The sequence below is a fragment of the Canis lupus genome, chromosome 37, assembly GCF_011100685.1.
Source record: "Canis lupus familiaris isolate Mischka breed German Shepherd chromosome 37, alternate assembly UU_Cfam_GSD_1.0, whole genome shotgun sequence".
Lineage (NCBI taxonomy): Eukaryota > Metazoa > Chordata > Mammalia > Carnivora > Canidae > Canis > Canis lupus.
In genome coordinates this window covers 17,671,268-17,697,691 of record NC_049258.1, presented here as the reverse complement: position 1 = coordinate 17,697,691, position 26,424 = coordinate 17,671,268, and the positions used below count along the sequence as shown (strand labels likewise).

The following is a 26,424-nucleotide window of genomic DNA, read 5'->3' as shown; positions in this document are numbered from 1 at the left end:
TCCAGCCATGTGAAACTAACACTTTATTTACCACGCGGGTGTTGTTCATCACACCACTCTTTCCTTTTAGCAAACACCAACCAGGAGACATTTCTTATTCTTTGTATTTTAAAAAAAGTAATTTTTTATCAAACAACTAGTTGTTTTTATCTTACCAACACTATGATTTTATAATTGGTCATTTCCTCCTCATTGCTTTGACAACTTGGAAGCTCAAAATCAAATTTATGGTCATGAATAGCAGCTAATCTGATCAAATCATATAGATTTCCTGTATTGATGTTATTGTAAACATAATTATTTCCTTGCTAATTTTCTACTTTGTTTTGACTCTCTAACTTGTATATTCTATCCCTTTGCTTAATTTTCTTTTTTAAAAAGATTTTATTTATTTATTTGAGAGAGGGAGAGAAAGAGTGTGCGGAGGCACAGTAGGAGAGGGAGAGAAGCAGACTCCCTGCTGAACACAAAGCCTGATGTAGGCTCCATCTCACAACCCTGAGATCATGACCTGAGCTGAAATCAGGCGTCAGACACTTAACGACTGAGCCACCCAGGCACCCCCCCCTCTGTTTAATTTTCTAAGTTGCCTTAAGTATTTTGTAAATTAATAAATACATAGATAGACAAACATGGTGTATATAGTACTCGCAACAATGCACTGTGGTTCTTTTCTTATGCGTGCTTCTTCTATTAGACCGTGGTCATGGTGAGGACCAGGACTTTATTTTACATTCCCAGCGTCTAGCATAGTATTTGGATCATGCTCATTAGCATTAGTATCTGTTGAACTCCATCAATTCAGTGCCAGGACACTGATGTAAGTCATTTGAACTATAGCCCACTTAATCTTTTAACAGGGTTTGGCCTCTGGAGAGAGCTCCAGATCTAACTAACACTCTCCTCTTCTTCCAAAGGCTTTAAGTAGTTACAAATGATTGAATTAAAGGACGGTTACTAACCCATGATCCTGATCTTCCTCTTTCTCTCTCATCCATCTTTTAGGAATCTCATCCCTTTCTGCCCACAAAATGGCGGTTGGTAGAAGTGATAGTCTGATTCTAGGGAATGTGATGTTGCTTTGTTCACAGGATTACTTGGTTCAGCTAGCCATCATCAGTGGGAAAGGAGGAGAGAGAGACTGAATGGAGCACTTGGTTGCTATGGCAACAGGCTCATAATACTCCAAACTTTCCTCCCCCTCCCCAGTGTAGGTGCTGAGATTCTCAGTGTGAAATAAGCTCTTCCCCATTACTGTACGGTGGGAACATGAACACATTTGAAACTCTGGAGTCCTGGGTGTGGGCCAGCCTCTCAGAGAATGTGAAATTAGCCTGGAGGAGAAAGAGTCTGTCTTCTCTCTACATTTATAGACTCTCATTTTCGCTCACTTCGTACTTTCTAAATTTTTCAAGGGATAATTTTAAGAAAAAAGTTGATAACAATCAGGGAAGCGGGATGTATTGCCAAATAGCAGTGTTATTCCTGAATGGCTAGAACCTGACTCTACCTTTAGCTTTATGAGGATACTAAACTTTTCAAGTGAATATTTTGTTACCCATGGAATTTTTCTTTCAAGGGATTTTTATGACTTTTTACACATTGTTACAAATCTAAATGGAAGATCTGGAATCATGTTTAAGAATCTGAGAATACAGACATGGGCTTTGGGCTTCGTGGTTTACGCAACAAGTGAGATGTGACATCACCACAGGAAGAAGGAAATATGAGTGCACAGAGACGCATTTCTAGGGCCTCTCCCCGGCCTACCAACAGTAAAAATTTTTAAACGATGACTGGCCTCATCCAGATCAGAATTTCCACCGGACACTTTTTTTTCTTTTCGAAACATTGGAAGGCTATCATGCACAATTTGTATAAAAGGGTTCCAAGCAAAATGGCTCAGAGTTAAAACTGCTCACTTCCCTGCAGGGCTCATTACTGAGTCCACAGGTCGTGTAGGAACAGAGCAAGTCTTTGGGCAGTAAGCAGTATTGAGTTTTTTTTCCATGTAAGATGATAGGAAATGGATTCTTGTAAAAAGTCAGAATCTGGGCAATAAATAGTACCTGGATGAAGGCTACTTTTATACAAATTTAGATGATGAAATTTCCCTTTTCCTCTCTTTTATTGAGGAGCAAATATCTGGACTATGCTTCTCTGTCTTTAAGAGTTTTCCCCCCTGCCAACCTTGAGATCCTTTTTGATAGACTTAATATACATTTTCCTAGATGGCCCTATATGATATGCATCCAAGCCACAAGAAACAAATCATTCTGAGTATCCAAGCTCTTATCCTGAGATATCGCCTCCCCACACCCCCACACCCCCAAAACCACATCCCAAGCTGCAGCTACACTCAGAAGCAGGGAAAGCAAGGATGATACCTCATGTGTGACTTCACATCCAGCAGCTCCAGGGCAGTAACCCGAGGTTCCCCAGCCAGGTTTTGCAAGATCTTCAGCCTTGGCCCACAGTGCTTATAAAATTCGGTACAAATATTCAGCAGGGACTCCCGAGGTCTTCTGAACTCCTCCCGAGCAATTCGTTCATCCAGTTCCTCTCTGGGAAGGCCTTGCCCTTCCTCCAGTAAGTGAAGATTCTCCCTGGGGAATTATAAAAGGTTAACTGGGGGTCTGAAAAGGTGGGGGTGGAAACTGTGAGAAGAGAGTTTTGTACGATTCCTTCTATTATGTATCATATACATTAATGAGGAGAACCTGGTCTGCAGGGTAAACTTTCTTTCCTGCCATCCCAAATTGCAGTGGCTTTACACAAGCCACTTCCTGAGGATGTACCCAGAAAGAGTATGTCATGCATTAATTAAATGAAATCTAATGGGAACTATAACCCAGCTCAAAAGGCAATCATTACAAGATGTCAGAATTAGTATGAAATCAGGGCTTGCTTCTCTGTACCTGATAAAGTGCAGTTTGGCGCCTTGCTCCTGGTACCTGGAAATCAGAAGAACAGTCTGTATAACGATGAGAGCAAGAACAGGGGCTCTATGGCAGGGCTTCTTAAGGACTGTTTCTTACGAAAAGCCCTTGAATCGACACATTTTGATAAGCTCACAAATGCACATACACTAAACCTAAAATACAAAATCTTTCTCTTTCATGTGGCTACCGTACACACTGCAATCATAGGTGCTATGAAAGCTGTCCCACTGGCATATAATTCGTAGAAATACATGTTATGGAAATACATACAAAGTGGTCATGGAATGTAGCCAAATGAGGGGACTTTTGAAAAACTTTGAAAGTAAAGTGAATCTAGTTACAGTTTTAATACCATGTGCTCTGTTTCAGGCGATCAGGGGAAGAACTATCAGGGGAAGACTTCCTTTCAGTTCTGGAGACTTACTTCTTTACGACTAATTGATAATAGGACTTTAGAAACTCTCTTTTTCTGTGTATCTTTCTCTGGTGGTTGAATTTAGCCACTGAATACCACTCAAAATATATATATTTTTCTTAATATAAGAAACTGAGGCATGGGTTAACCATCACATCAGCTAATTTACAGTTGGCTTTGGTATTTGTTTTATTCCTAATATAAACGATGAGCACGGAATTAACTTTATATAAAGGATGATACATTCTTAAAACTGTGCTTCAGAGAGAATAGAACATTATGAAGTTTCTCCTTAAGATCTCCCTACTAACTAACTACTCCATACTGGGAAAAGAGAACTATTTCTCTGATCTGCGGTTTGCCCTACTTAAATCTTCCTTGAAGGAAGAAGCTAATTAAATGTGTGTGTGTGTGTGTGTGTGTGTGTGTATGTTAAAATATTTAGATGTTAATGCAGACAGAATGAAGCAGTGTTGAGTATTAACTAGTATAACCAGTGTCTGAGTTACACTAAAATATTTAGGGAGGGAGATTAAGTCAATGACCATGAGAGCATAATTTAAGGCCCTAAGTCAAAATTTGGATGGAACGCCTGTGGAAAATCTGTCCAGATGAAAGAAAGTTGACCCTGTATAACTGCCCCCAGGAATGAGAAACCACCCCCTGATTATTATTGTTTCATTTGCCTTTTTCTTGGAGGCAAATGAAACAACACTAGCATAGTTCAAAGACCACCCAGACAGCAGAGAACATCTTGCATGTTCATGAAAACAAACCGACACAAATGCCAATTTCTGAAGGTGGCTTGGATTTCTCTCTGACAATGTCAAGAGAAGCCTTATAACTCTACATGCTCACCTTCTGTTCTTTTCCGTGGAGAGTTTCACACTCAATATTGACTATTTTCAAGATTCCTTTCATTCCCAACAGCTGAGATTCAGGTTGTATGAAATTGAAAGACCACAAAAGAATAAGGCCAGTGAATTACCTGGTGTTCACCCCAGACGACATGGTGTGATTGGCTGTAGTGGTTCCCTTATGACCTTGGTCACACCTGCTCATCTGTGGGGCTGTCATGGGCCTGCAACAGGGACAGGAACCACCACAACAAAACAACAGCAACAGAAGTGGAAACATTTACAAGGTCCTCAAGTTATGGAAACTCACATAAGTTTTATATTACTCACAGAGTCTAGTTGGGCGTTTCTGTCACACACTGGCTGTCTCTGTTCTGAGAGGCACTTTAAAGGGAACACTGATTCGCAGGGGTCTATTAGCATACCATGATTTAAGCCCTTCTACTTCTTGGTTCTGAGTAATAAACTATGACACTTCAAAACAGACATTTATGAACTCAGACTTCTAAGTCTGTATGATTTACTTAGAGGTAAGAGCTCATTTTTCAATTTGACAGGTACCAGGAAGTTAACTGTTCTAAATAATACATAAAAGATAAAGACGTATCTGCCATTTTGACCACATATGTTGTAATCAATGACCTTATTTTTCTGAAAAACTATCAAAGAATGAGGAACTCCCTCTAGTCAAAATTATACCTAAGACTACCCAGAGAAGTGAGTAAATTAGTGTCTATTATAAGTCAGTAATTTAGATGTCCAGAAATAGATTTGAATCATCCCATTTTATATTTGCAGGGTTTACTTTAAGTATTAGATAATCTTTGCCTCTCTATTAGTATCTGAGAGATGGAAGGGATGATGTACCTTTTCAAAACAATTGCTTGTAGGAACTCTTTGAGGCTTGCCTCTAGGATGCTCATTTTCTGTACCCTGGGTGTGCTGGAAAATAGGCTTTAAACAATCACACTAGACCTTCTCTTCCTGTGCCATTGTTATGGACGGAGAATTTAAAGATGGTCCCAGGACCCTGCACTCCCCCCAGTATCACCCCAGTGATCACAAGCTGTTATACCGCCAAAGGGAAATCATTTGGATAGGCTAAATCTAATTGCACCAGCCCTTAAGAAAGCAAAGTTTTTCCTCACTAGGAACAGAGATATTTGAAGCATGAGAAGGACCCAGGGCACCATCGTTGGCTGGAAGAAAGAAGGGGCTATATGAGAAGTAAGACAGTACCCTCCTAAGGTAGAGAGCGGCCCCTGGCTGGCAGAAAGGAAAGGGGACCTCAGACCTAAAGCTGCATGGTGCTGGATTCTGCCAAATACCTAAATGACATTGGAAGTGGATTTTTCCCCGGAACCTTCAGATAAGAGTCCAGTTTGATTGCCATCTTCATTTTGGCTTTGTGAGACCCTGAGCAGAGAAACCAGCTGAGCCTGCCCAGAAATATAAGATAATACATGTTTTGTTTAGGCCCCTAAATGTGTGGTACTGTGTCACAGTGTCACATAACAATAGAAAACTAACCTTAATACAGTTGTAATATACTTATTTGTATGTTACTACCTTTTTAGCTGTTAGTTTGTTCATGAGTAAAGAAATTAGAATGTAGAGGTGAAATGGGGTTCTTCTTATCTTCTTGTAAAAACAGCAAAGTCCAACTTTATTGTGAATAATCACCAGCTGAGCCATGAGGCTAGTTCTCCCCTCTGCCAAGAGACTATTCAATACTCTGGAATATCTAGAGCCACAGAATTTTAAATGTCAGTAATATTATCCATAACTCTTGGTGGAATTTTGGGTAAGTCAATTTTGGATTAGTTAATTGACTTATCCTGATAGAATGGAAAGGAGGAAAGCACTGAGATTGCATAATATGAAGAGAAATAACAAAAGTGGCACTTAGGAAAAACTGACATAACCAGAGAGGTGTAGAGGAAAGAGTATAAGTGACATTTCTCCTTAGGATGTTCTTCCTCCTAGGACTCTCATGAAACTGACATCAAAGCATCGGGACTGGGTCCCATTGGAAGAGGCGACTGGCCATAGTACCCTGTTCCACTACTTCCCATCTCCTCAGCCAGGTGTCCCACAAACCCTTCAACACTGGCAGTCTACCAAAGGCTTCTGGACTACAGTCTGCTTCCTAGGTTGGCAATGTTGCTCATGATTAGAAACTAAACATATATTGACTTAATGAGTCACAATCTTACTTCCTCCTTCACTTGCTAGTGCACGCTAGGTAAGTCCTTCCTGGACTGAGGGATTTCAGCCTGGGCTCATCAACAGGGCAAGATGGATCTGAGGAAGTTGGTGTCTTTTGGTGGGAGTAAATACCAGACAGGAGCTAGGCCAAGGATGTGACCAAATGGGATGGAGGGGCAGAGACACCAACCCAAGAAGAAGACTTCCCTATCTCTACTCCACGGAACAATATCTCCTTCTAGCTCATTTTAGATGGGAACAGAGAAAGAAAGCCAACCATCTGCATAGCTTCCTACCTCCACTCACCATTCCTCTCACTCTGTCTGCCCCGTCTCCTCCATCCCCATCCGGCCTCTCAATGCCTTCTGCTTCTGCACCTGAGACCTCTGTGACAGGACTAACTTCTTGGCACTTTATTTAGGGCTGAACTCTGGTGTCAATGTACCTTTCCATTCCCAAATCCCCCAGCCTGCTATTCCACCCAGCACCACTGAGCCTTGCCCCACAGAGAATCTGAATTCTAGCATTAGAATAAAATTCTGTCGTTTATGTTTGTTATATTTTCTGAAATTGTAGTAAAAAAAACACAACTCTTCACAAACAATAATAATAATAAAAGGTGGCTTAGTTGGAATTACAGACATTTCACATCTCAAAAAATAATATAAAATCTAATAAAAATATAGGTCATGTTTTCATATTCACTACATCGGCCCTTTTATAAAAGATTCACTCACTATTGGGTTAAAACTACCACAGAAGCTCAGCAAGCTATATGCAGATGTGTTCATGGTATTGTTATTACTATTATTATTATTAATTATTCAGAATACTTAGCATTATTTATCCAAACAACTTAAGGGCTTAAATTTTCAGCCACAAAAGGCTGAGTTCAGCAGGTGTGTGTCAATAACGATAGGGTTTTAGACATTCTTAGTGGCCACGTTTTTTTCTTCCTCTTTTTGGCAGTCACATACCATGTCAGGCTATTGACTATTTGTGTGTGGATTACCTGGTGAGGACCTCTACACTGTACAGAAGGGCCTGTAGGGAGGTCGCGAGAGCAGCTGTGGCAGCGATCTCCTCTCGGGCAGCAGGTACTGTCTCCACTTGTGATGTCTGCCTCTTTAGCTTTTGGAGATAGCAGGGAACTAGAGCTTCCAAGACCATCAGCATCTGAAGACTTTAATCAACAGAAAGGAAACCAAGTCACATTTTACATTCTACTTTGGTTGGCTGTGTTTTATTTGGGAGTTCAAAAGAATGAAAAACCTCCAGAGTGATGACTGATTCTGAACCCCCTTCCCACCTCAACCAAGTCAAGAGTAAGTAGAGCTGCTGGAAATGTTGACCGACACCAATTAATTAACTAATTAATTGATTACTTGAGTACCCAGTAAAAAGTGAGGAAATTCTGCTTGATTATATGATCTAGTTGGGAGGGGAAAGTAGCATATATACAGCTGGTGGAAAGAACAGAATAATGATAGGTGGGGCTATGTACTCCAGCTAGAGAAATGAGCATCACAATGGTCAATAAAGCTTCCACTCGGGGATTTCCTAGGTGATTCGTCAGCTGAAACAAATTTTAGAAGAGCTAAAACCCTTCCCTGGGAGGCTGGCCTCTTAAAGGTTAAGCAATTTTTGAGAAAGAGCCTGTGGAAACAGCCTTTGTTTTTCTTTTTTGTTTTTTTTTTCTTTTTTCTTTTTTTCTTAGTTTTATTTTATTTTATTTTATTTATAAATTTATTTTTTATTGGTGTTCAATTTGCCAACATATAGAATAACACCCAGTGCTCATCCCATCAAGTGCCCCCCTCAGTGCCCGTCACCCAGTCACCGCCGCCCCCCCCCCACCTCCCTTTCTATCACCCCTAGTTTGTGGAAACAGCCTTTGTGATGCAGAACTGAAAATGAAAATGGCTGCTTACTGGAGTGAATAATTAAAAAATAAATCTCAACTACATTTTAATAAGAGACACATGTTAAATACAAGTACATAGGAATGTTGAAGGTAAAAGTAAGAACACCAATCAGACTTATCATAAAGCTATAATAAGTAAGACAGAATATTGCTGCAAGTGGTGAGGGACAGAAGCAGAAAGACGTTCACCTTTAGGCCAGAAGGCTGATCTATAGCCTGCTGAGGTCTGATAGGGATCAAATACACGCTGGTTGCTACATTCTTAAAAGGTCTCACGACTGCCTATGTATCTCACCAATAGTTAATACTAAACTAAATGAAAAGCACAAGAGAAATCTTGTAAAAGTAATTTTATGAGAAGTTTGAAGAAAATATTTGTGATCTAATACTCCCTGCATGTTGCCTCCCCCTTGACCACAAAACATATAATCACCAGCTTTGTACAGCAAAAAGTATAGCTCTTTCTGACTACGGATCCTGTCCCCATGCTATTTAAATAAACTTACTAAGCTGCATCATATAACATCTTAAGAGTTCTTTCTTGGGGGAAAAAAAAGGGAATTCTTTCCTGGCTGCTGCACTCCATGACCCCACAACACAAGGAGAGACAAACAGACATGTGGGACAAAATAAAGAGTCTGAAACAAATCCACACTTGATTTATAACAGTGATGACATTGCGATGCAATGGGAAATGCTAGTCTTTTCCATAAATGGTGCTCAGTCTATTGTCTATTATATCTGTATGGGAAAAAGAAATTTTGACCTTACTTTACATCATACTAAAAATTAATTTCAGATGGATTATCTGAGTATGAGAGTAAATACAATAAAGCATCTGGCAGATAATATAAGGGGATATATTCACAACCTTGGGCTAAGCCAAGATTTCTTAAGAGGACACAGAAAGCACTAAACAGTGAGGTAAATTGTAATACGTTTGACTACATTAAAATGAAGAATTCTGTTCATTAAAAGATAATGTTAAGCAAGTAAAATTATAAGTCACAGAGTAAGAGATGTTATTTGAAATGCATATAACCAGTGGTATGCTGGCGTGGACATTTAACAGGGCAAACAAGATAGTCTAGGTATGCATCTGTTTCCAACCCCATGTTCAATGATGTCATCCTGTTATCTCATACTTAGCCATTGCTACATGTTTGACCAATTAGCAATGCTACATGAGGGACTCTTCCCCCAGAGAACTGGCTATTAAATGTTTACCAGCACCCCAGTACATATAAGCTAAAAGTACTTATGTCAGACTCCTTAGACAAATTCTATATATCAAATAAAAAAATACTGATAATCTCATTTAAAAATGGGTGTAAGGGGAATCCCTAGGTGGCTCAGTGGTTTAGCGCCTGCCTTCAGCCCAGGGCGTGATCCTGGAATCCCGCGTCAGGCTCCCTGCATGAAGCCTGCTTCTCCTTCTGCCTGTGTCTCTCTCTGCTCTCTTTCTCTCTCTCTGTGACTCTCATGAATAAATAAATGGAATCTTTGAAAAAAAAATGGGTGGAAGACTTCAATAGACACTTTGCAAAAGTGGATATCTGAGTTTCATTAAACATCTGGAAAACTTCCAAACCTTTCAGTTGGTAAGAGGGAAATGAAGACTAAAACCACCACAAAATATCACTAGAACCCAACGAAATAGCTAAAATAAAGACTGAGTATATCAAGTGCTGATGAGTCAGTGGTGTACTGGAATGATCATACACTGCTGGTGGGAATGGAAATTGACACAGCCATTTTGGAAAACCAGTAGGATCTACTAACACAAAATATACACATATTCCATGACCTACCATAGCATTGCCACCTACAGAAATATAGACATATGTGCTCACAAAGATGTATACAAAAATTTTCACTGCAGGATTATTTAATAGCTTCAAATGTGATATAATACAAATGTCTGTCAATGAGAAATCAATTGTGGCACAGACATTACATGAAATATTCCAGATGAATGAAGAGCAAACTGTGGTCACATACAATTATATGGATGAAGCTAACGAAATAATATTGAATAACAAAAGTTGAACATTGAGGGATCCCTGGGTGGCGCAGCGGTTTGGCGCCTGCCTTTGGCCCAGGGCACGATCCTGGAGACCCGGGATCGAATCCCACAACGGGCTCCCAGTGCATAGAGCCTGCTTCTCCCTCTGCCTGTGTCTCTGCCCCTCTCTCTCTCTGTGACTATCATAAATAAAAAAAATAAATAAAAAATTAAAAAAAAAAGTTGAACATTGAAACATACTATATTATTTCACTTGAATAGAGTTTAGAAATAGGCAAAGATGATTTGTGATGTAAGATAGTGGCTCCTCTGATTTTTCTATATGAGTGGTAGTTGTACAGATGGGTTAACTTTATGGAATGTTGGTGAAACTATAATATATAATATATATAATATATAATGAAGCACCAGGTATAGAGGTAAAACTATAACATTATGACTTTTAAAAACTTTTATGTATAAAAGTTATATTTAAATAAAATACATTTACTTAAAAAATTTAAGTACAATAGGGACTTGGTGTTACCAATGTTGAAGTGTTGTAAGAATTATACTTATTCCTTGAGAGATATCCCAGGGAACAACTGTTTAAGAGATCCTGATTCTACTCAGAAATTTAAGAATCCCTAAAGAACAGAATAGGGGACTAGGGAGGATAATTCTTTAATTTTCAATTAACATAGCAATATTGGACTTTGGCCTGTTACTTACAGTGACAAGAGAATTTGATTGTGAACTCTAATTTCTTTTGATTTCAGAGTTTTTGAATTTTACTTGAGAGAGGATTTCATGTCTTTCCAGAAATTTGATAATGGGAAATAATTTTTAGTTAAATCTGGGGGTTTTCTATGTTAGAATCCTTATACCTTTTATTATTGCAGTGTCTCATTCACTTCATCTCACTGCAGATCCTCTGATACACCTATTAACAATGTACACACTTGGAATGGAAAATAAAATAGGGAGTATTTTTACACCCAGGAATAGAGTGGGCTTGGAATTAATTTAGCACAGGTTTTCATTCTATTCTCAAGCCTTTTATGGAGCTGTGGTACTATAGAAGGACCCAAGGAAAGTGGGAGCAGGACCACCATTATAGACTGCAGATTTGCTCTCTTGAGGGTCATAGCCACCTTCTGGTTGACCACTATCATAATGTTTAATCCCCAGGGTTAACACGAAAAAAGCTGGGACTCATAGGGGAATGGCTATTTCCTACTCATTCTTCGTGTACAAAGAGTTCAATTAATATGAATCCTCGTCCCCCTTTGCCCCTTTATACATTCTGTTCTAGGGAAGAAGGAAAGACTAATCTGAGAAGCAAACTGATAAAGATACACTGGCAAAATCAACCCAGTTCTTCCCTTCTTCCCAGAGCTTGCCAACAGAGTAGGACTTCTTTCCTCCACATTGAATTTTCAGAATGGTCCTGTTTCAAACTTGAGCTTTATACCAAAAATATGATAGCATATAACATGAGATTTTGTTTATGAGTTAGATATTACAAGAAAAGGTCAAAGTAGATTGAGAAGTTGAGAGGGAGAGATTCCCTAATATTGATATAACTGGGGAGGAGGGCCATTGGGCTGATTAAGGCAGCATTGGGAAACACTTAAAGGAATATAACTCTATTATTTTTAAGGATAACTACATAACATCCATGATTCATTTGAATCATTGTCTCTGTCTTTAAAAAGATCTATTTTAACAGCAAGATGAGACTGATTTTCATTTTGCATATCACTACAAAAATCAGACCAGAGCCAATGTCCTGGAGTTGGGATGACACTTTCCATGTGAATCCTTTGGATTCCTTACACTTGGCAAAATGACAGGCAAGATTCATATCTTGCTCTTTGTGTGAAAGGAGTTCTTATTGCTCCTTGAAAAGCATTTTCTTCAATAGTTTAAATGTCTTCTCTGGAATTTTGTTTTCTATTAATTTGTATTACATGTCATGACGATATTTTCTAAACAAGACTAAACGTCTTAGCTGCTGCACAAATAAATTCCAAATTTTAGGGAAGTTTAAATGAATGAAGATGTACTACATTTTCCAGAACCTATGCTATGACAAGTTTCCTAAGTGTAGTTATTGAAAACACATTTGCCAGAATATTACAGGATTATATCAGCAAACATAATGTTTATATTCATTTTTTATTCCTTTGCCGTATTTACAAATCACAAGGCCCAGAATAAAGGGCTGCATTACCTTCTGAACGACTCAGGAGCATATGCCACCACAGTAACACAGAGCTTAATGGCCTCACTTATAGAGAATGTCAGGTCTTCGTTTCCATAGCAGAAATCTGAAGGGACAGAAGGTCAAGGTACAAAGTCAGAGTGGATTCCTCCAGAAATAAAGAAGAAATTAGCACTCTTAAAATTCTAGTTATATTTTATTGCCATTCTTCATCAGGCTTTACTCCTAAACTGTGAGCATTAATAATTTATTCATCTAAAGGGACTGAAATTCTGTTTCCTACTTTTGAGTAATCAGATAAAAAAATAAAAGTGCTTTCTGGGAGGTAGTTTAGGAAAAAAAGTCTGACCTCCTAGTGGATATCAAAGGGCATGTAGATGTCTACGACATGAGACTTTATCTTTGAATTACCTCTAGTTCTACACATTCCATGATAATAAAAGACCATTTTAGAGAGTTATTCACCTAGAATTGTCCAGGAAAACTTAATTTTCTGAACACTGTGGTACTAGAGCAGTGCAGAATGAAGCACCAGTTTAATACAGTTTTTTTTCTTTTTTTTTTTAATTTATTTATGATAGTCACACAGAGAGAGAGAGGGGCAGAGACACAGGCTCCATGCACCGGGAGCCAGACGTGGGACTCGATCCCGGGTCTCCAGGATCGCGCCCTGGGCCAAAGGCAGGCAGGCGCTAAACCACTGCGTCACCCAGGGATCCCAATACAGTTTTCATAGTAGAGAATTCCTTATGCTTTAAGATTTTCAAGAATTCTTAAATTTTTAAAAAAGATTTTATTTATTTATTTGAGAGAGAGAAAAAAAAGAGAGAGTGTGTGTGGGAATGGGGGGAGGAGCAGAGGGAGAGTGACAAGCAGACTGTGCTAAGCACAGAGCCCACTATGGGGCTTGATCCCAAGACTCTGAGGTCCATGACCTGAGCTGAAACCAAGAGTTGGACACTTAACCATCCAGGCATCCCCAGGATTTTCAAGAAATTTAGGAAAAACAGGACATAGGAAATGTACTCATTCAATTTAAAGCACTTTTCCATGTTTTTGTTTTGATTTAGGTAAAAATATTTAATTTAGAATTATTAAAAACAAAAACAAAAAGGGAAAAAGAAGGACATGGCAAATTTTGTTTTTACCTAATGACTTAAGAGGCTTCTCAGCTTTGACCAGCTCTAGGATGTCTAATATGTCAGTGGTCTCTCCCTCCAGGGACTGTAGCAGGTCAAACAGACACTGAGCTGACACACCTTTGCTGGGCCCATTATTGGCAGCATCCTGCATAAAGAAAGGCTATTTTAGTTTTATTGATTCCCACCTCAGCAATAATGTGGTTTGATCAGGAGTTCAAATTTCATAAACATCACCACTGGTAACTATTATATTGATCTGAAATTCAGCTCACGCAATCACACATCCGGCAACGCTGCCCTCTGATTTTGGAATGGAACACCTGACTTTCAAGGGATCTATTAAATGTTAGACATTTGTGAAAAAGAGACAAAGAGACATTTGTGAAAATACCTAAAAATATAGCAATAGGTAGACTGCCAGAACAATTCACATAAATGTTTCTCTTGGTCTGAGATGGAAGGACTCAGCATTCCCAAAAGAACTTTCCATAATGTATGAGTTGAATACTTCAAATACATCTGGAGAAACAGATGCTTATTTTAACAACTCTGGGCATTTTCAGGTCTTGTTTGATAATGTAACTCCAAAATGGAGTTGCCTGCCTCTCAAATCTATTTAAAATGGCTCTGATTTGTTAAAACAACAAATCCCTCTTCAATTCCTACTATGTGCCAAACACAGCTCTGTACACTGAGGCTATAACCAAACAAACCCAAAAAAGACATACAAATAAAACAACTAAAAACAAACCAAAAGCAAACAGAAAAACAGACAAAGGTCTTGCTTTAATGGAGCTTGAAATTCTTTTTTGGGGTATAGTAGAGATACATATTAGTGGAACAAATCCACTTATGGAATGTGATATGATATAAACACTCTGAAGAGAAATAAAAATAAAGTAGGGTAAGCTCTAGACAGTGATACAAAGGAATGAGAATCACTCTTCCTTTTTATTAATTGAGTATAAAAAGCTGGGGAGTTGTTCTATTTATATCCTACAGGCAGAGATGAAGGTTGAAGAAAAATGAAGAGAAATAATTCATGATATTCGTATCCCACTGGCTGAAGAAAGAGAGCTGAGGCACTGATTATACAAATGGACAATACAAATGAGCAGGTGATATATAAAAATAGAAGGCTGATCCAGAACCTGTAATAACCTGCCCAGGAAACCAACCCCTTGTCCATGGTAACTAGCCCAGGAAGCCAGTCTGCCATGCAGTCAGGTTAGTAGGAAGTCAGACTACTAGCTCTAGAGTGAAAACCAAATAATAACCCCTTTAACCATTGGCCCCCAGATGGCCAGGACTTGATTAAAACAGACAGCGTCCCTAATCCTTGTCCCTGCTTCCAAGACGACCAATCAGAGTAAAGCAAATATGTACCCCTAACCAATTACATAGGGTGCCCCACTTCTAGTGAGCCTGCTCACAGCTCCCCCGCACCAACGGCCTCCAATCAGGGCATAGCTGATTGAAGTCTTCCCTTTTCTCCACCGTAAAATGTTCTTCATCCTCTGTCTGCCTGTGAGTCTTTGCCAAGACACAAGTGATGGCGGCTAACTGCCTTGCCATAGCAGACTCTCACTAGGGAGCCTTTGCTTTTTGTCATTGGGTTGGTCTACATTTGTTTCCACCGAGTGTACTTACAGGAAACTCCAGGAGAGGGGCCACGCTAGCAAACAGTTGAAGCACAAATGGCTTCCGGTGTAGAATGTAGAACTGATGGCACGCAAATTCGATGGCTTGACGCAACTGGGGATTGCTTTCGTAATCGGAGTATACCTGTGGAAAGACACCACACAGTCAGCATATCAAAGTTGCGTTTGCTTTTAAAACTCAGCTATGGAGGGACACCTGGGTGGTTTAGTCGGTTAAGCGTCTGACTCTTGATTTTGGCTCAGGTCATGATCTCAAGGTCTGAGATGGGCCCCCAGTTGCGCTCTATGCTGAGCGTAGAGCCTGCTTAAGATTCTCTCCCTCTTCCTCTGCCCACAACCCACCCCACCCTGATCCTCACAGTCTCAACCTCTCTCTTTAAAAACAAAACAAAACACCTCATAGGCCATGGGATGCATGTAGGGAAATGGTTAATTTAATAAACTAGTAGATGGGAGTATAAAAACAGTATAATCTCTCTTGTGAGAAATTTGGTAATATACACAAATATACTTTTTTTCCCCAGGGACTTTGTCACTAGGAATTTATCTCAAGAATTGGACAAATGGGGATCCCTGGGTGGCACAGTGGTTTGGCGCCTGCCTTTGGCCCAGGGCGCGATCCTGGAGACCCAGGATCGAATCCCACGTCGGGCTCCCTGCATGGAGCCTGCTTCTCCCTCTGCCTGTGTCTCTGCCTCTCTCTCTCTCTCTCTCTCTCTCTCTATCATGAATAAATAAATAAAATCTTTAAAAAAAAGAATTGGACAAATGTACAAAGATGGATATACAAGAACTCTGACTGCAATTTGGTTTATAAAAGTGAAAATTTTGAACAACTGTAATTATTCATAAATTGGGGCAGGTTGCATGGTATATACAACAGAATATTATGCAGTTATTAGAAAGATGCTCTAGCACAAAATGTAGCTACATGAGAAAATGCCCATGATATTCTTAGTGCGATGTGAGAAAAGTAGGTAACAAACTTGAATATGCGGTATGATCCAACTTTGGTTTAAAAAAGAAAAGGTACGATAGAGTGCCAGGATTTTCAAGAAGTATAAATAAATGGTTATCTAGGAAAGAGGATTATAAGTGATCTTTGTTCTCTTCTTGAAATTTTAGCTTCTGAATTTTATAACGAGCATTCATTTTTGGTAATCAGTAAAAAAAAGTTATAAAAATAGAGAAGATCCAAACTATTTAAAAATAGGAGAAACCTGATATTAAAGAACATTTCTTGCCCCTGTAGACTGAACTGCACTTTGCACAAGCATATGTTACTTTTATCATTTTTATTAAAACCTCCATAAAGGAGAGGACAGGATGAGCCCCTAGGCTCAGACAGAACTACTCCTAAGTGTAGCCAGGTATACATTAGACATGAGTACAGGGAAACTGTTCCTGCTGAAGTCACCTCCTCCAATCTCAGCATAGCAAATTTAATGCCAATGGGAATCTCTGTTCAGAGATCAGAAAACCTTTCAGAAGAAACATCAGCAGAACACTTGCCATACATTTCAATAGAGAGTAGAACAGTGATCCCCAAACTTCTAGGGCATCAGAACCACCTGGTGTTCTTGTAAGAATCCAGAATGGGCTCTGACCCCACAGTTTCCGATTAAGTAGGTCTGGGGTGGGGCCCAAGAATGTGTATTTCTAACAAACTCCCAGGTGGTGCGGATGTTGCTGGTCCAACAGCCACGCTTTGAGAACCACTCAAAGAAGGGCGAGAAGAAATGGGGAAGCATATTCTGGGTCTGGGAGGTCTCAGAATAGAATGGGATACTGAGACCTTTTGGAAATTTCTGGGGAGATTTCATCTGATGCCTTCTGCTGCCACAAAAGAAGATAATCCCACCACCAAAAAGTTTTAGTGCAGGTTTTGTTGACCTGCTTGATGGGCAGTTAATCTTCTGGTTAGGAGGGTAGGGCCACAGCACCTGCAGCATGGTGGGGAGAATCCACTGGTAGCCACTGAGAGAGAAAAGGTGGTTGAAGTGCACGGCGCTGTTGATGACGGTGGCCGCATACTGTCTGAGCAGGGCACTGTCTTCTGGGTGGAGGATCAGAGCCCCATTAAAAACGTTGAGGAAGAGCATGATCTCATCTCCCCAGGGAAACTCGCTCGGCATGCCCAGGAACATCTCCTCCAGGAGCTGGATCCACAAGCTTTTCTGAAGAGTGTCGAGGCCAAACAGCTCCTTGCCAGCTGTGAGAACATGAAACAGCAGAGACAGAATTAGCCACACACCAATCCTGTCGGCGTGGGAGGGCCATCAAACCCGGAGGGCACTGCTGTTTCCCATTTGTTCCAATTCTGGGATTGAAGATGTACTGCTGAAATGCTTCCAGCACACAGTCCTGGCATTGGTATCACGCTCCCTCGTTCTCAAAGGACTTCCATCATCACCTTTTTCATTCAACTCTGTAGGCAAGACAGGGCTGGCATTTGCAGCGTGTTGCTACTGAATAAGTTGTGGCTTTGAGAAAAAAAATAAGTTGTTTCAGAAAGTAAATGGCAGGGGTGCTGGCTGGCTCAGTGGTTGAGCGTCTGCCTTTGGCTCAGGGCGTGATCCTGGGGTTCTGGGATCAAGTCCCGCATCGGGCTCCCTTCAGGGAGCCGGCTTCTTCCTCTGCCTATGTCTCTCTGTGTCTCTCATGAATAAATAATATTAAAAAAAACACACACACAGAAAGAAAATAGCAGGGCTGGGACTGGTTCTAGATCTTTTAACTCCTGGACAGACTAGAGCTCTTTCTATCTGCCCTGAGCTTCTGGGTGAAGAAGACATTGAACATTGGAAGCTAACTAAATATCCCAAATTAATAATTAATCAACAGGGCAAGGTTTCAAAGTGAGCCTCTTTCTGGCTGTCTCTCTCTTGATTCAGGTGTGACTGGGATAGAGTAAACCATGAACTGATCTCAAATGCAGAGTTCGGTGAGTTTTGACAAAAATACACAGTCCAGTAACCAATGCACCAATCAACATGTAGACCATTTTCACCACCTCAGAAAGGTCCCTCAGCTCCTTTACAGGAAATTCACCCCACAACCCAGAAGCAACCACTGTCCTGATGCCTGTAGATGAGTTTTGCCTCCTGAACTTCATATGAACACCTGTTCCTCACCTAGTCAAGGACTCCCCTAATACCACACGACTTCCTTCAGCTGCTTCTGATTCATTCAGAGCAGTGGTCTCAGTTTGATCCCTGCAAGAGCAGCATCAGCATCACCTGGGAACTTGCTCAAATTCCAGTTCCCGGTGGGCTCCGTTCCAGAGCTACTGAATCAGAAACTCAGGAGGGTGGAGCCCAGCAACCTGTGTTTTATCAAGTGCTGCAGGTGATCCTGATGCACGCAGGGCTGAGAAGCACCTGCTTAGAGAACGGTGTGCGGGTTAAGATGCTCTCCAGCGGGGCACAAAATGAGGGCATAGGAAGCCCAAGAAAAGAAATGACTTTTTTTTTTACTTGACACCTTGTGGATCACTGAAGAGTGAAAATTCAGCGTCAATAGCACTTCGGGGGAAGGAGGGTAGTCGGAGGAGGTCTTCCTGGAGCATGGAGACATGGGACTGTTTGTGGGCTGTGGGGATCTTCTGCGTCAGGGAGATGAGAAACAAAACCCGCCCGACTTCCTCCAGCTTCCGAGAGAACACCTAGCAGCAAAGAAAAGCAGGAGCAGAGGAAAAGTAGAATTAGCAACTCTGAAATTAAGAGGAGCAAAGAAATTGAAGTAAAATCTTTAATGGCAAATTGGACTGATACAAAATTAAGGGGGGGAGGGTGTTGAATTAAGGGAGAAATGTTTTCTTTTTTCCTTTGCCACACAGAAGGAGCAAACAACGCTTGATTGACTCTCACTTCCTGTGTCCTCCTGCTCCACAGAAGGAAGTGTTTCTGATGGGCTTGCAGGCTGGAGGAGCACAAGGCAAGCATTGTCAGGAATGGTTCCATATTCAATAGAGCCCATTTGTTTGGATGTCATAACATGGAAGACCTTTTCCCACAGGAGCCAGTCAGTTGGTTCCAAGGACCTCTCCCATTTCCACTGATGCCTTAAGCTGTTCTGAGTTTTTCTTAAAAAAAAAAAAAAAAAAAAAAAAAAAAAAAAAAAAAAAGGAGGCTGAAATGGGATCCAGGAAGAACCTATCTTGAGACAAGAGCTGATGGGACCTGGATGGCATGGACAGGATTCTCTTTGTTCCTTTCCTGTTGACGATTGGTGGGCAGGAGGTGGGAGGAGGAGGTCTATTAGCAGTCGGAAGCTGTGGAGGAAATTCCAGGGCCAGAACCACACGCTTGCATATTTCTATCTCCCTCCAGAACTGAGAAATCTTAAGCTTCCAACTTGGGAGTGTGCATAGAACAAGAGCTCCATTTTATGCAATTTTTAAAAATATGTTCGTAAACTTAAAAAAACAACATACTAGTGAAGTGCTATTGTTGATTATGGTTTTAAGTCTTTTGCTGCCAAAATCAGGGGCTGGGATAATTTGGAGGCAATTATTTTAGGAATTATATATACTTAAGACCTTATAGTTATGTATACTTAAGACCCGACACCTCACACATTGTAACACTTGCATTATTTTCCTTCTTTCAAACGTAATTTAGGTAGTTAATGCTAACTATGTTTTTAATTACTTAAGTGGTCTAATTCTATGCCATTCTCATTCATTTCATAAGGGTATTTTTGAATAGTTTGATGTTAAATTAACCTTCTTGATACGTGCAGAAAAACCAAAATGATAAATTATCCTGGAATTCTTTTTCAGATATTTTATTAAAAATAGGGGCACCTGGGGATCCCTGGGTGGCTCAGCAGTTTAGCACCTGCCTTCGGCCCAGGGCATGATCCTGGAGTCCTGGGATCAAGTCCCACATCGGGCTTCCTGTATGGAGCCTGCTTCTCCCTCTGCCTGTGTCTCTGCCTCTCTCTCTCTGTGTCTCTCATGAATAAATAAAATAAAATAAAATAAATAAAAAAAAAATAGGGGCACCTGGGTGGCTGAGTTGATTAAGCATCTGATTCTTGGTTTGAGCTCAGGCCATGATCTCAGGGTGGTGGGATTGAGCCCCCCATTGGCCTCTATGTTTGACATGGAGTCTTCTTGAGATTCTCTCCCTCCCCCTCTGCCCCTCTCCGTGCTTGCATGCTTGTGTGCTATCTCTTTCAAACAAACAAACAAACAATCTTAAAAAATAAATGAATGTAACACAGAGATCATATTAAAACTGTATCATTATTAGAATCATAAATTATAGCTATATTTTGTATACAAAATAATGAATTTCCTTATTCCATTCCTCAATCTTAAATGTAAGTATAACTGCTGGATTATATCTCCTCCTGTTTTAAGGGAAGTTAGTAACATGCTTAAGGTCAGGTGACCAGTCATTGGCAGAGCTAGGACTGTGTCCAAGTCTTTGCACCTTAGTTCAGTGTTTTTCCAGGCATAATACATTGGTCCCTTGTATTTTATTCTCCCCAACCAGTGTAAACCTCTGTGGCAACCTTCTAATAGCTACATTATGTGTACTTCCAATCCTGTTTTACAAAAATATGAAAAAACCTGGAAACGAGTAGGTAAACAAATTTGAAGATTTCTAGTGGTTATGCCCAATTTGCCATAACATTAATCCAAGTGACTGTTCCTTAATATCTTTGCATTATGATCCAATTTATGAAAATTAACACACTGTTTTGGAGAACTATTGACCAAGGTCCTATCCAACCACTCTCTCTAGAAAGGACCATATCAGAATAAGAATCTCAGGGTTGGCAACACACTCCGTGATCATCTATCCCAATGATTTGACAAAACCATATAATTAAACAGAAGTGGTCAGGCACCTGTTTCTGAATGAGCTCCTGTCCTTTCTCCGGATGCATGTGTACAAGGTTCAGCTGTGGAGATACTGACCTCCGGAAAGGATAAATATCCCGAACATAGGTCTGTGGTGGGGTTACACAAAGAAAAGAGTTCAGATGATTAAACTTTTACTCTCATCTCCTTTTTACCCAAATGTCAAATGAAATTTATATATTTTCAAATGTTTTATCACTTTATGCTCTCCAATTCTATAAAATCCCAGGGAAGGTAAGCCGCCTCCTCAAGAAAGCATCAAACTACCTAGCCTTAGCATCCTTTCTAAACACTAGGCTGCTATATCAGGAGCAAAGGAGCCAAAAGCAATTTAATAATAATAATAATAGAAGAAGGTCATCATTGTCAAATGAGGTCAATGATCTTTTTGAGATGCCCTTTGGTCATTAAGTCAGGTCACCGTGGTCATGCTCAACACAATAAGAAGAGGAACAACAAGGACACTAAAATTCCAAATAGACGCACATAATTATTATATGGGCAACTTACTTTTTCATCAGGATGTAATAGTAATGAGTGCTTTACTTGCCTTATCTCCTTTAATTGTTGCTACTTATAGTAGATACTATTATCCTCTTCATTTTACGGACAAGGGAAACGAAGGGTACAAAGGTACAGTGGTGAGTCCAAAGCTACACTGACATGACAGTAAGGTGGTGTCACCTAAGTGGCCACACTCCTAACCTCTGAACAACAATGCCTCCTTGAGTGACAGCAACATTCAGGAAAGGCATGACAAGTTTCCAACACAACTCAACATGAGCTTGTCACTGCCCAGTCTCACCTTATTGTAGTGGATAAGATTCCATCTTTTATCCATGAGAAAATAATGGGTTGACTGAGATTCTGGGATATTAAAAAACTCCAGACACTCCTAGAACAATAACAATAAGTGTCAATAAATGTTTATGGAGAACATATTATGTGCCAGGTAGTAAGCTGGAAGATACAAATATCATAAAAACACGGTAGCGGCTTATAAGGATTATATATCATATACTTTTTGTAGTATCTATATAGATAACAGCTATGCATTGGGTTTGGATACACAGTTGCCCAAAGAATGATATAATAAAGACTGGTAATGTAATATAAGCCATCTGCTCTCAAAGTGCTAAAAGATGTACAGTTATAAATTCGGACTGAGGAGTGAACTGTGGAGGCACAGTGGCATCTACTGGTCTCAATGTCGGGAAGAAAGCATGTTAGGAATATCATTAAAAATAACACAAGTTACAACACACTGAAGAATTATTACATACTGTATTCGAAGTTCAATGCCTTGCAAGTAGATAACTTGTACAACCTGCACTAGGACCCCAGTACTGGTAAAAGAGAATCTGAGCCTAGAGAGGATACGTTCCGTTTAGGTCACGCTGGTTGTGGTAGAACCAGGGTTTGGACTTACTCTGCCTTCCTGCCTCTCTAGCATTCAGTGTGAGCAGGGAAAAGTGATGGTTGTTGACATCTGCTTCATTAGGCCTTAGAAATTCTCTGGAGATATCTGGGTGAGGGTTGAAGGAGACACTTGGTACTGAAATAAGATATACACGTTTGGTAAAACTGAATTTTTCAGAGGCCTTTCCTGCTTACGTCTGGGCCTGGAGTTGTGTTCCAGGAAATCAGATTACCAAAAGTTTGGAATCCAGATAGATGGGGAATCACTGTAGTACTTCACTTATTAGTTTACCTTAAAAACCTTATAGGCACGTGTAACTATGGATTGCCTTTCTTCCAACGTGCACAACCACCATAACCATTAAAGATACTTTCTTGACTCACCTGTTTTATTCTAAGGTATATATTTTCTGCTTCTCCACTCATTTCTGTTGGTGGAAGTCAGACTATACACTGAGCAACTAGGTGCCAGAAGAATCCTGGCAGGATCATCAGCTGACAGAGACCTGCCCTAGCTCCCTCAGTGTGTAATCCCAGGGCACCTCCAGAACTATCCCTAAGTCATACCAGGGTGTTCCTAATAAGCAGGAATCAACAGCATTCCAAGAGGAGTTAGTACACACTATGGTATCAGGCTGCTGCTTCAGCTAAGAGAGAATCTGCATGCATTTGCCTACCTCAATGCAGAGCTAGAATGTTGGTAGGTGTGGGGGAGATGATACAAGAAAACAGGGAAGTATTCAATAGTGGAGCAAATTCTACAAGAGGTGAATCAATGCACACATTGATTTGAAGATAGGAAAATACCATTTAATTCTAAATGGTATGATCAGTGAGATGGCCATAGACATTGTGCATTAAAAAATCATTTCTGTTGAAAGCCATTCCTACCTTTAGCAGGGCTTCGAACTGAGTGTCTTCATGGACTGGTAACTGGGTTGGGATATCACACTCATTCTGTCCATGAACTACCAAGGTTTTGGTACCTAGAGAAGCCAAACAAATCATAACTCTACTCTAGGGAAACTTTTATTTAAGGCACAAAATACGAAAATATGATCAATAGGCTGATGTTTTTCTTATTATGATGGTTACTTTCAGTGAGTACTTAAGGTGATTTGTGTATTGTACTAATATCACTTTTTTATAGTTAAAATGCATGTTTTAAATATTTTTTTACCAATTAAATAACAAAAAGCTACCATTTATGGAGTTCCCAATACTTTTATATGTATTTTACATGCATAATCATTGTTAAATCTCACAGCAACCTTATGGTAGGGCTATTATTATTTTTCATTCTACAAATGGGAAAATGAAGAAAACAGACTCTTAGAAGTAAGAACTTGTAAGTAACTTAGAGACACATTTATTTAGCAGAAAAGTCAGAATTCAAACCTTAAGCATTGCAACAAGTAATCTATCCCTGTATTTTAAAGAAATAATCATGCAGTGATGGTTAAGAAAATATAAACAGATATCAGCAAAATCATGACAAGGACCTGGAACGCAAGTTAAATTTATAGTTTCAGGATTCTGCTTGGCTAGGGAGTTAGTACTTACTCTACTTCATTCATTAATTATAAGTCCTTGTGAACATTATGATATACCTTGATTTTTAATGAGCCGTTTCTCAGTCTAAGAATGACAACAAGAATTGCTTTGCTATAATAAAAACTGCTCACTTTGTTGGATAACCTATTGAATATATAAATACACAACTTCCACTTACAGAACGCTTGCTATGAGTCAGGTAGGACAGCAAGTATTTTATCTACCTAAATGCATTGACTACTCATAATTGTGCAGTGTGAATCACATCCTTGTTTTGCCCATGAATAAAGAAAGCTTAAAAAAATGATGTACTTTTTCATAGCTAATACTAACTGTACAAATAATAAATGGCAGTAACATGATTTTAATGTAGGCCTCTACACTGCCATACCCTGTGTTTTCATCTTTATATAATTTTGCATTTCTCTTTATTTTAATACATGGATCATCTCATATTTTCTCAGTCACTGCACCAGGATAAAGACTCGGCCGAATTTCCATCTTAAAGGAAAGCAAGCTATCAGAAGTGAAAAGGAACCACAGCTAGAGTTTACATCACACTTCATGTTCTTTTGTTGTTCTCTCTCCATTTTTCCTGCTTGTCCCTTTTCCAATTTTTCATAAAGCCATCTCTCATAGAGTTTACAAAGATCTGGGGTCCATGCCATGCAAACAGTATTATTCCCCTTGCAGTGCCAAACATTCATTCAAGAAGGCTCCCCGTTCAGCTGGCCCTCTGCGATAGACTTAAATAAATCTTCAACCTTGGCAGTTCTTCAAGGACTAATTCACGTGGATCAGTTCTGATGTCTCCCCTTTCATCTGGCAATCACTGACTTTTAAAGGATCTATTGTATTTCTTCAGATTGTATGAAACAAAAATTCTTTGAAGCCCTCAACACCAGGGTCAGGTCTCTGAAAATTTTCTCATGAATGAAAGAGGCAGGTTGGTCTTTAAAAGGCTTATTTACATTCTTAGACAAAGAGAAAAGTTATATCATCCAAAAGCAGTAGTGGATTACCTGGCATGGATGCGGTCACCAGGAGCTTCACCTCACACTGCTCCTTCTTCATGGTCTGCTTGAGATCCTTGAAGAAGAGGCCCTCTACATAACCCACCACCTCCCATAGGAAAGTCAGAGTGGCTGAAATGGCATCCATCCCCCACTCACAGGGGGTCCGCACAAAGTACATGATTAATCCCACCTAAAAGAACAGGAGGAGGTTACAAAGCCACAATAATCCTGAGCAAACATTCTCATTTCCTTGGCTTTTCTTTCCTTAATTAAATATTCTTTTGTGTCTTCATATTCTCCATTCAACGGTTCCTCTAATACTTTCAATAGCAGTAAGCAAGAGAGGGTGTAACTGAAAAACCAACCAGAGGAGGTTATGTTTTGTGTATCATTGAAATGGTGATTTGTTAAGAAAGCAGAAGATTGTTTTTCCAGGCTTCAAGAGACTTGGTAGCTCAGGAGCTGAGGCCACCCCGAATTAATCTCAACACGATGTTTGCTGAAACAGTAATTGCAGATTGGGTTACATATAATAGTCTGAACCAATGAATACTCTGCTTGGCAAAACTGGCGAACTTAACAGATTTTTGTTTGTGTCCCCTATAATGTTGAAAGCCTCAGTGTCCTTTTGAACATATTTAAGTTGACATTTAAAATGTCTCATCCTGGGCAGCCCCGGTGGCGCAGCATTTTAGCGCCGCCTGCAGCCCAGGGCCTGATCCTGGAGACCCGGAATCGAATCCCACGTCGGGTTCCCAGCATGGAGCCTGCTTCTCCCTCTGCCTGTGCCTCTGCCTCTCTCTCTCTTGTCTCTGTCTCTATGAATAAATAAATAAATAAAATCTTTAAAAAAAATAAAATAAAATGTCTCATCCTGAGGGAATTTTTGTTGTTAATAGGAGAATATGTTAAACATTCTCTACATTGAAGTAAAAGGCAGATTGACTATAATTAGAATGTGTATTTCAATGAATTTGATTAAAGAAATTTTTACTACTTATTCAAGTGTGCACAACAAAATCATAAAGAAGTAATGTAAAACCTTTCCTTGTGGGAATCTCTGGGTGGCTCAGCGGTTTAGCGCCTGCCTTTGGCCCAGGAGGGGATCCTGGAGTCCCGGGATTGAGTCCCACATCAGGCTCCTGGCATGGAGCCTGCTTCTGTCTCTGCCTCTCTCTC

General features: G+C 39.9%; 1 protein-coding gene across 14 annotated transcripts in view; it reads right to left on the bottom strand.

Moving 5' to 3' along the window:
- UNC80 (unc-80 homolog, NALCN channel complex subunit) overlaps positions 1-26,424 on the bottom strand; it is a 215,364-nt gene that overhangs the window by 34,753 nt on the left and 154,187 nt on the right. For all 14 annotated transcript variants that reach the window (XM_038585614.1, XM_038585623.1, XM_038585612.1 and 11 more), the window contains 13 exons: positions 25,252-25,435; positions 23,567-23,661; positions 22,062-22,151; positions 21,244-21,345; positions 18,865-19,045; positions 17,325-17,593; positions 15,371-15,505; positions 13,727-13,865; positions 12,588-12,684; positions 7,435-7,605; positions 4,346-4,438; positions 2,919-2,954; positions 2,388-2,606 (listed from right to left, as the gene is read on the bottom strand). In XM_038585614.1, coding sequence (XP_038441542.1) covers positions 2,388-2,606; positions 2,919-2,954; positions 4,346-4,438; positions 7,435-7,605; positions 12,588-12,684; positions 13,727-13,865; positions 15,371-15,505; positions 17,325-17,593; positions 18,865-19,045; positions 21,244-21,345; positions 22,062-22,151; positions 23,567-23,661; positions 25,252-25,435 — 1,811 coding nt within the window. The remainder of the gene's footprint in view (positions 1-2,387; positions 2,607-2,918; positions 2,955-4,345; positions 4,439-7,434; positions 7,606-12,587; positions 12,685-13,726; positions 13,866-15,370; positions 15,506-17,324; positions 17,594-18,864; positions 19,046-21,243; positions 21,346-22,061; positions 22,152-23,566; positions 23,662-25,251; positions 25,436-26,424) is intronic.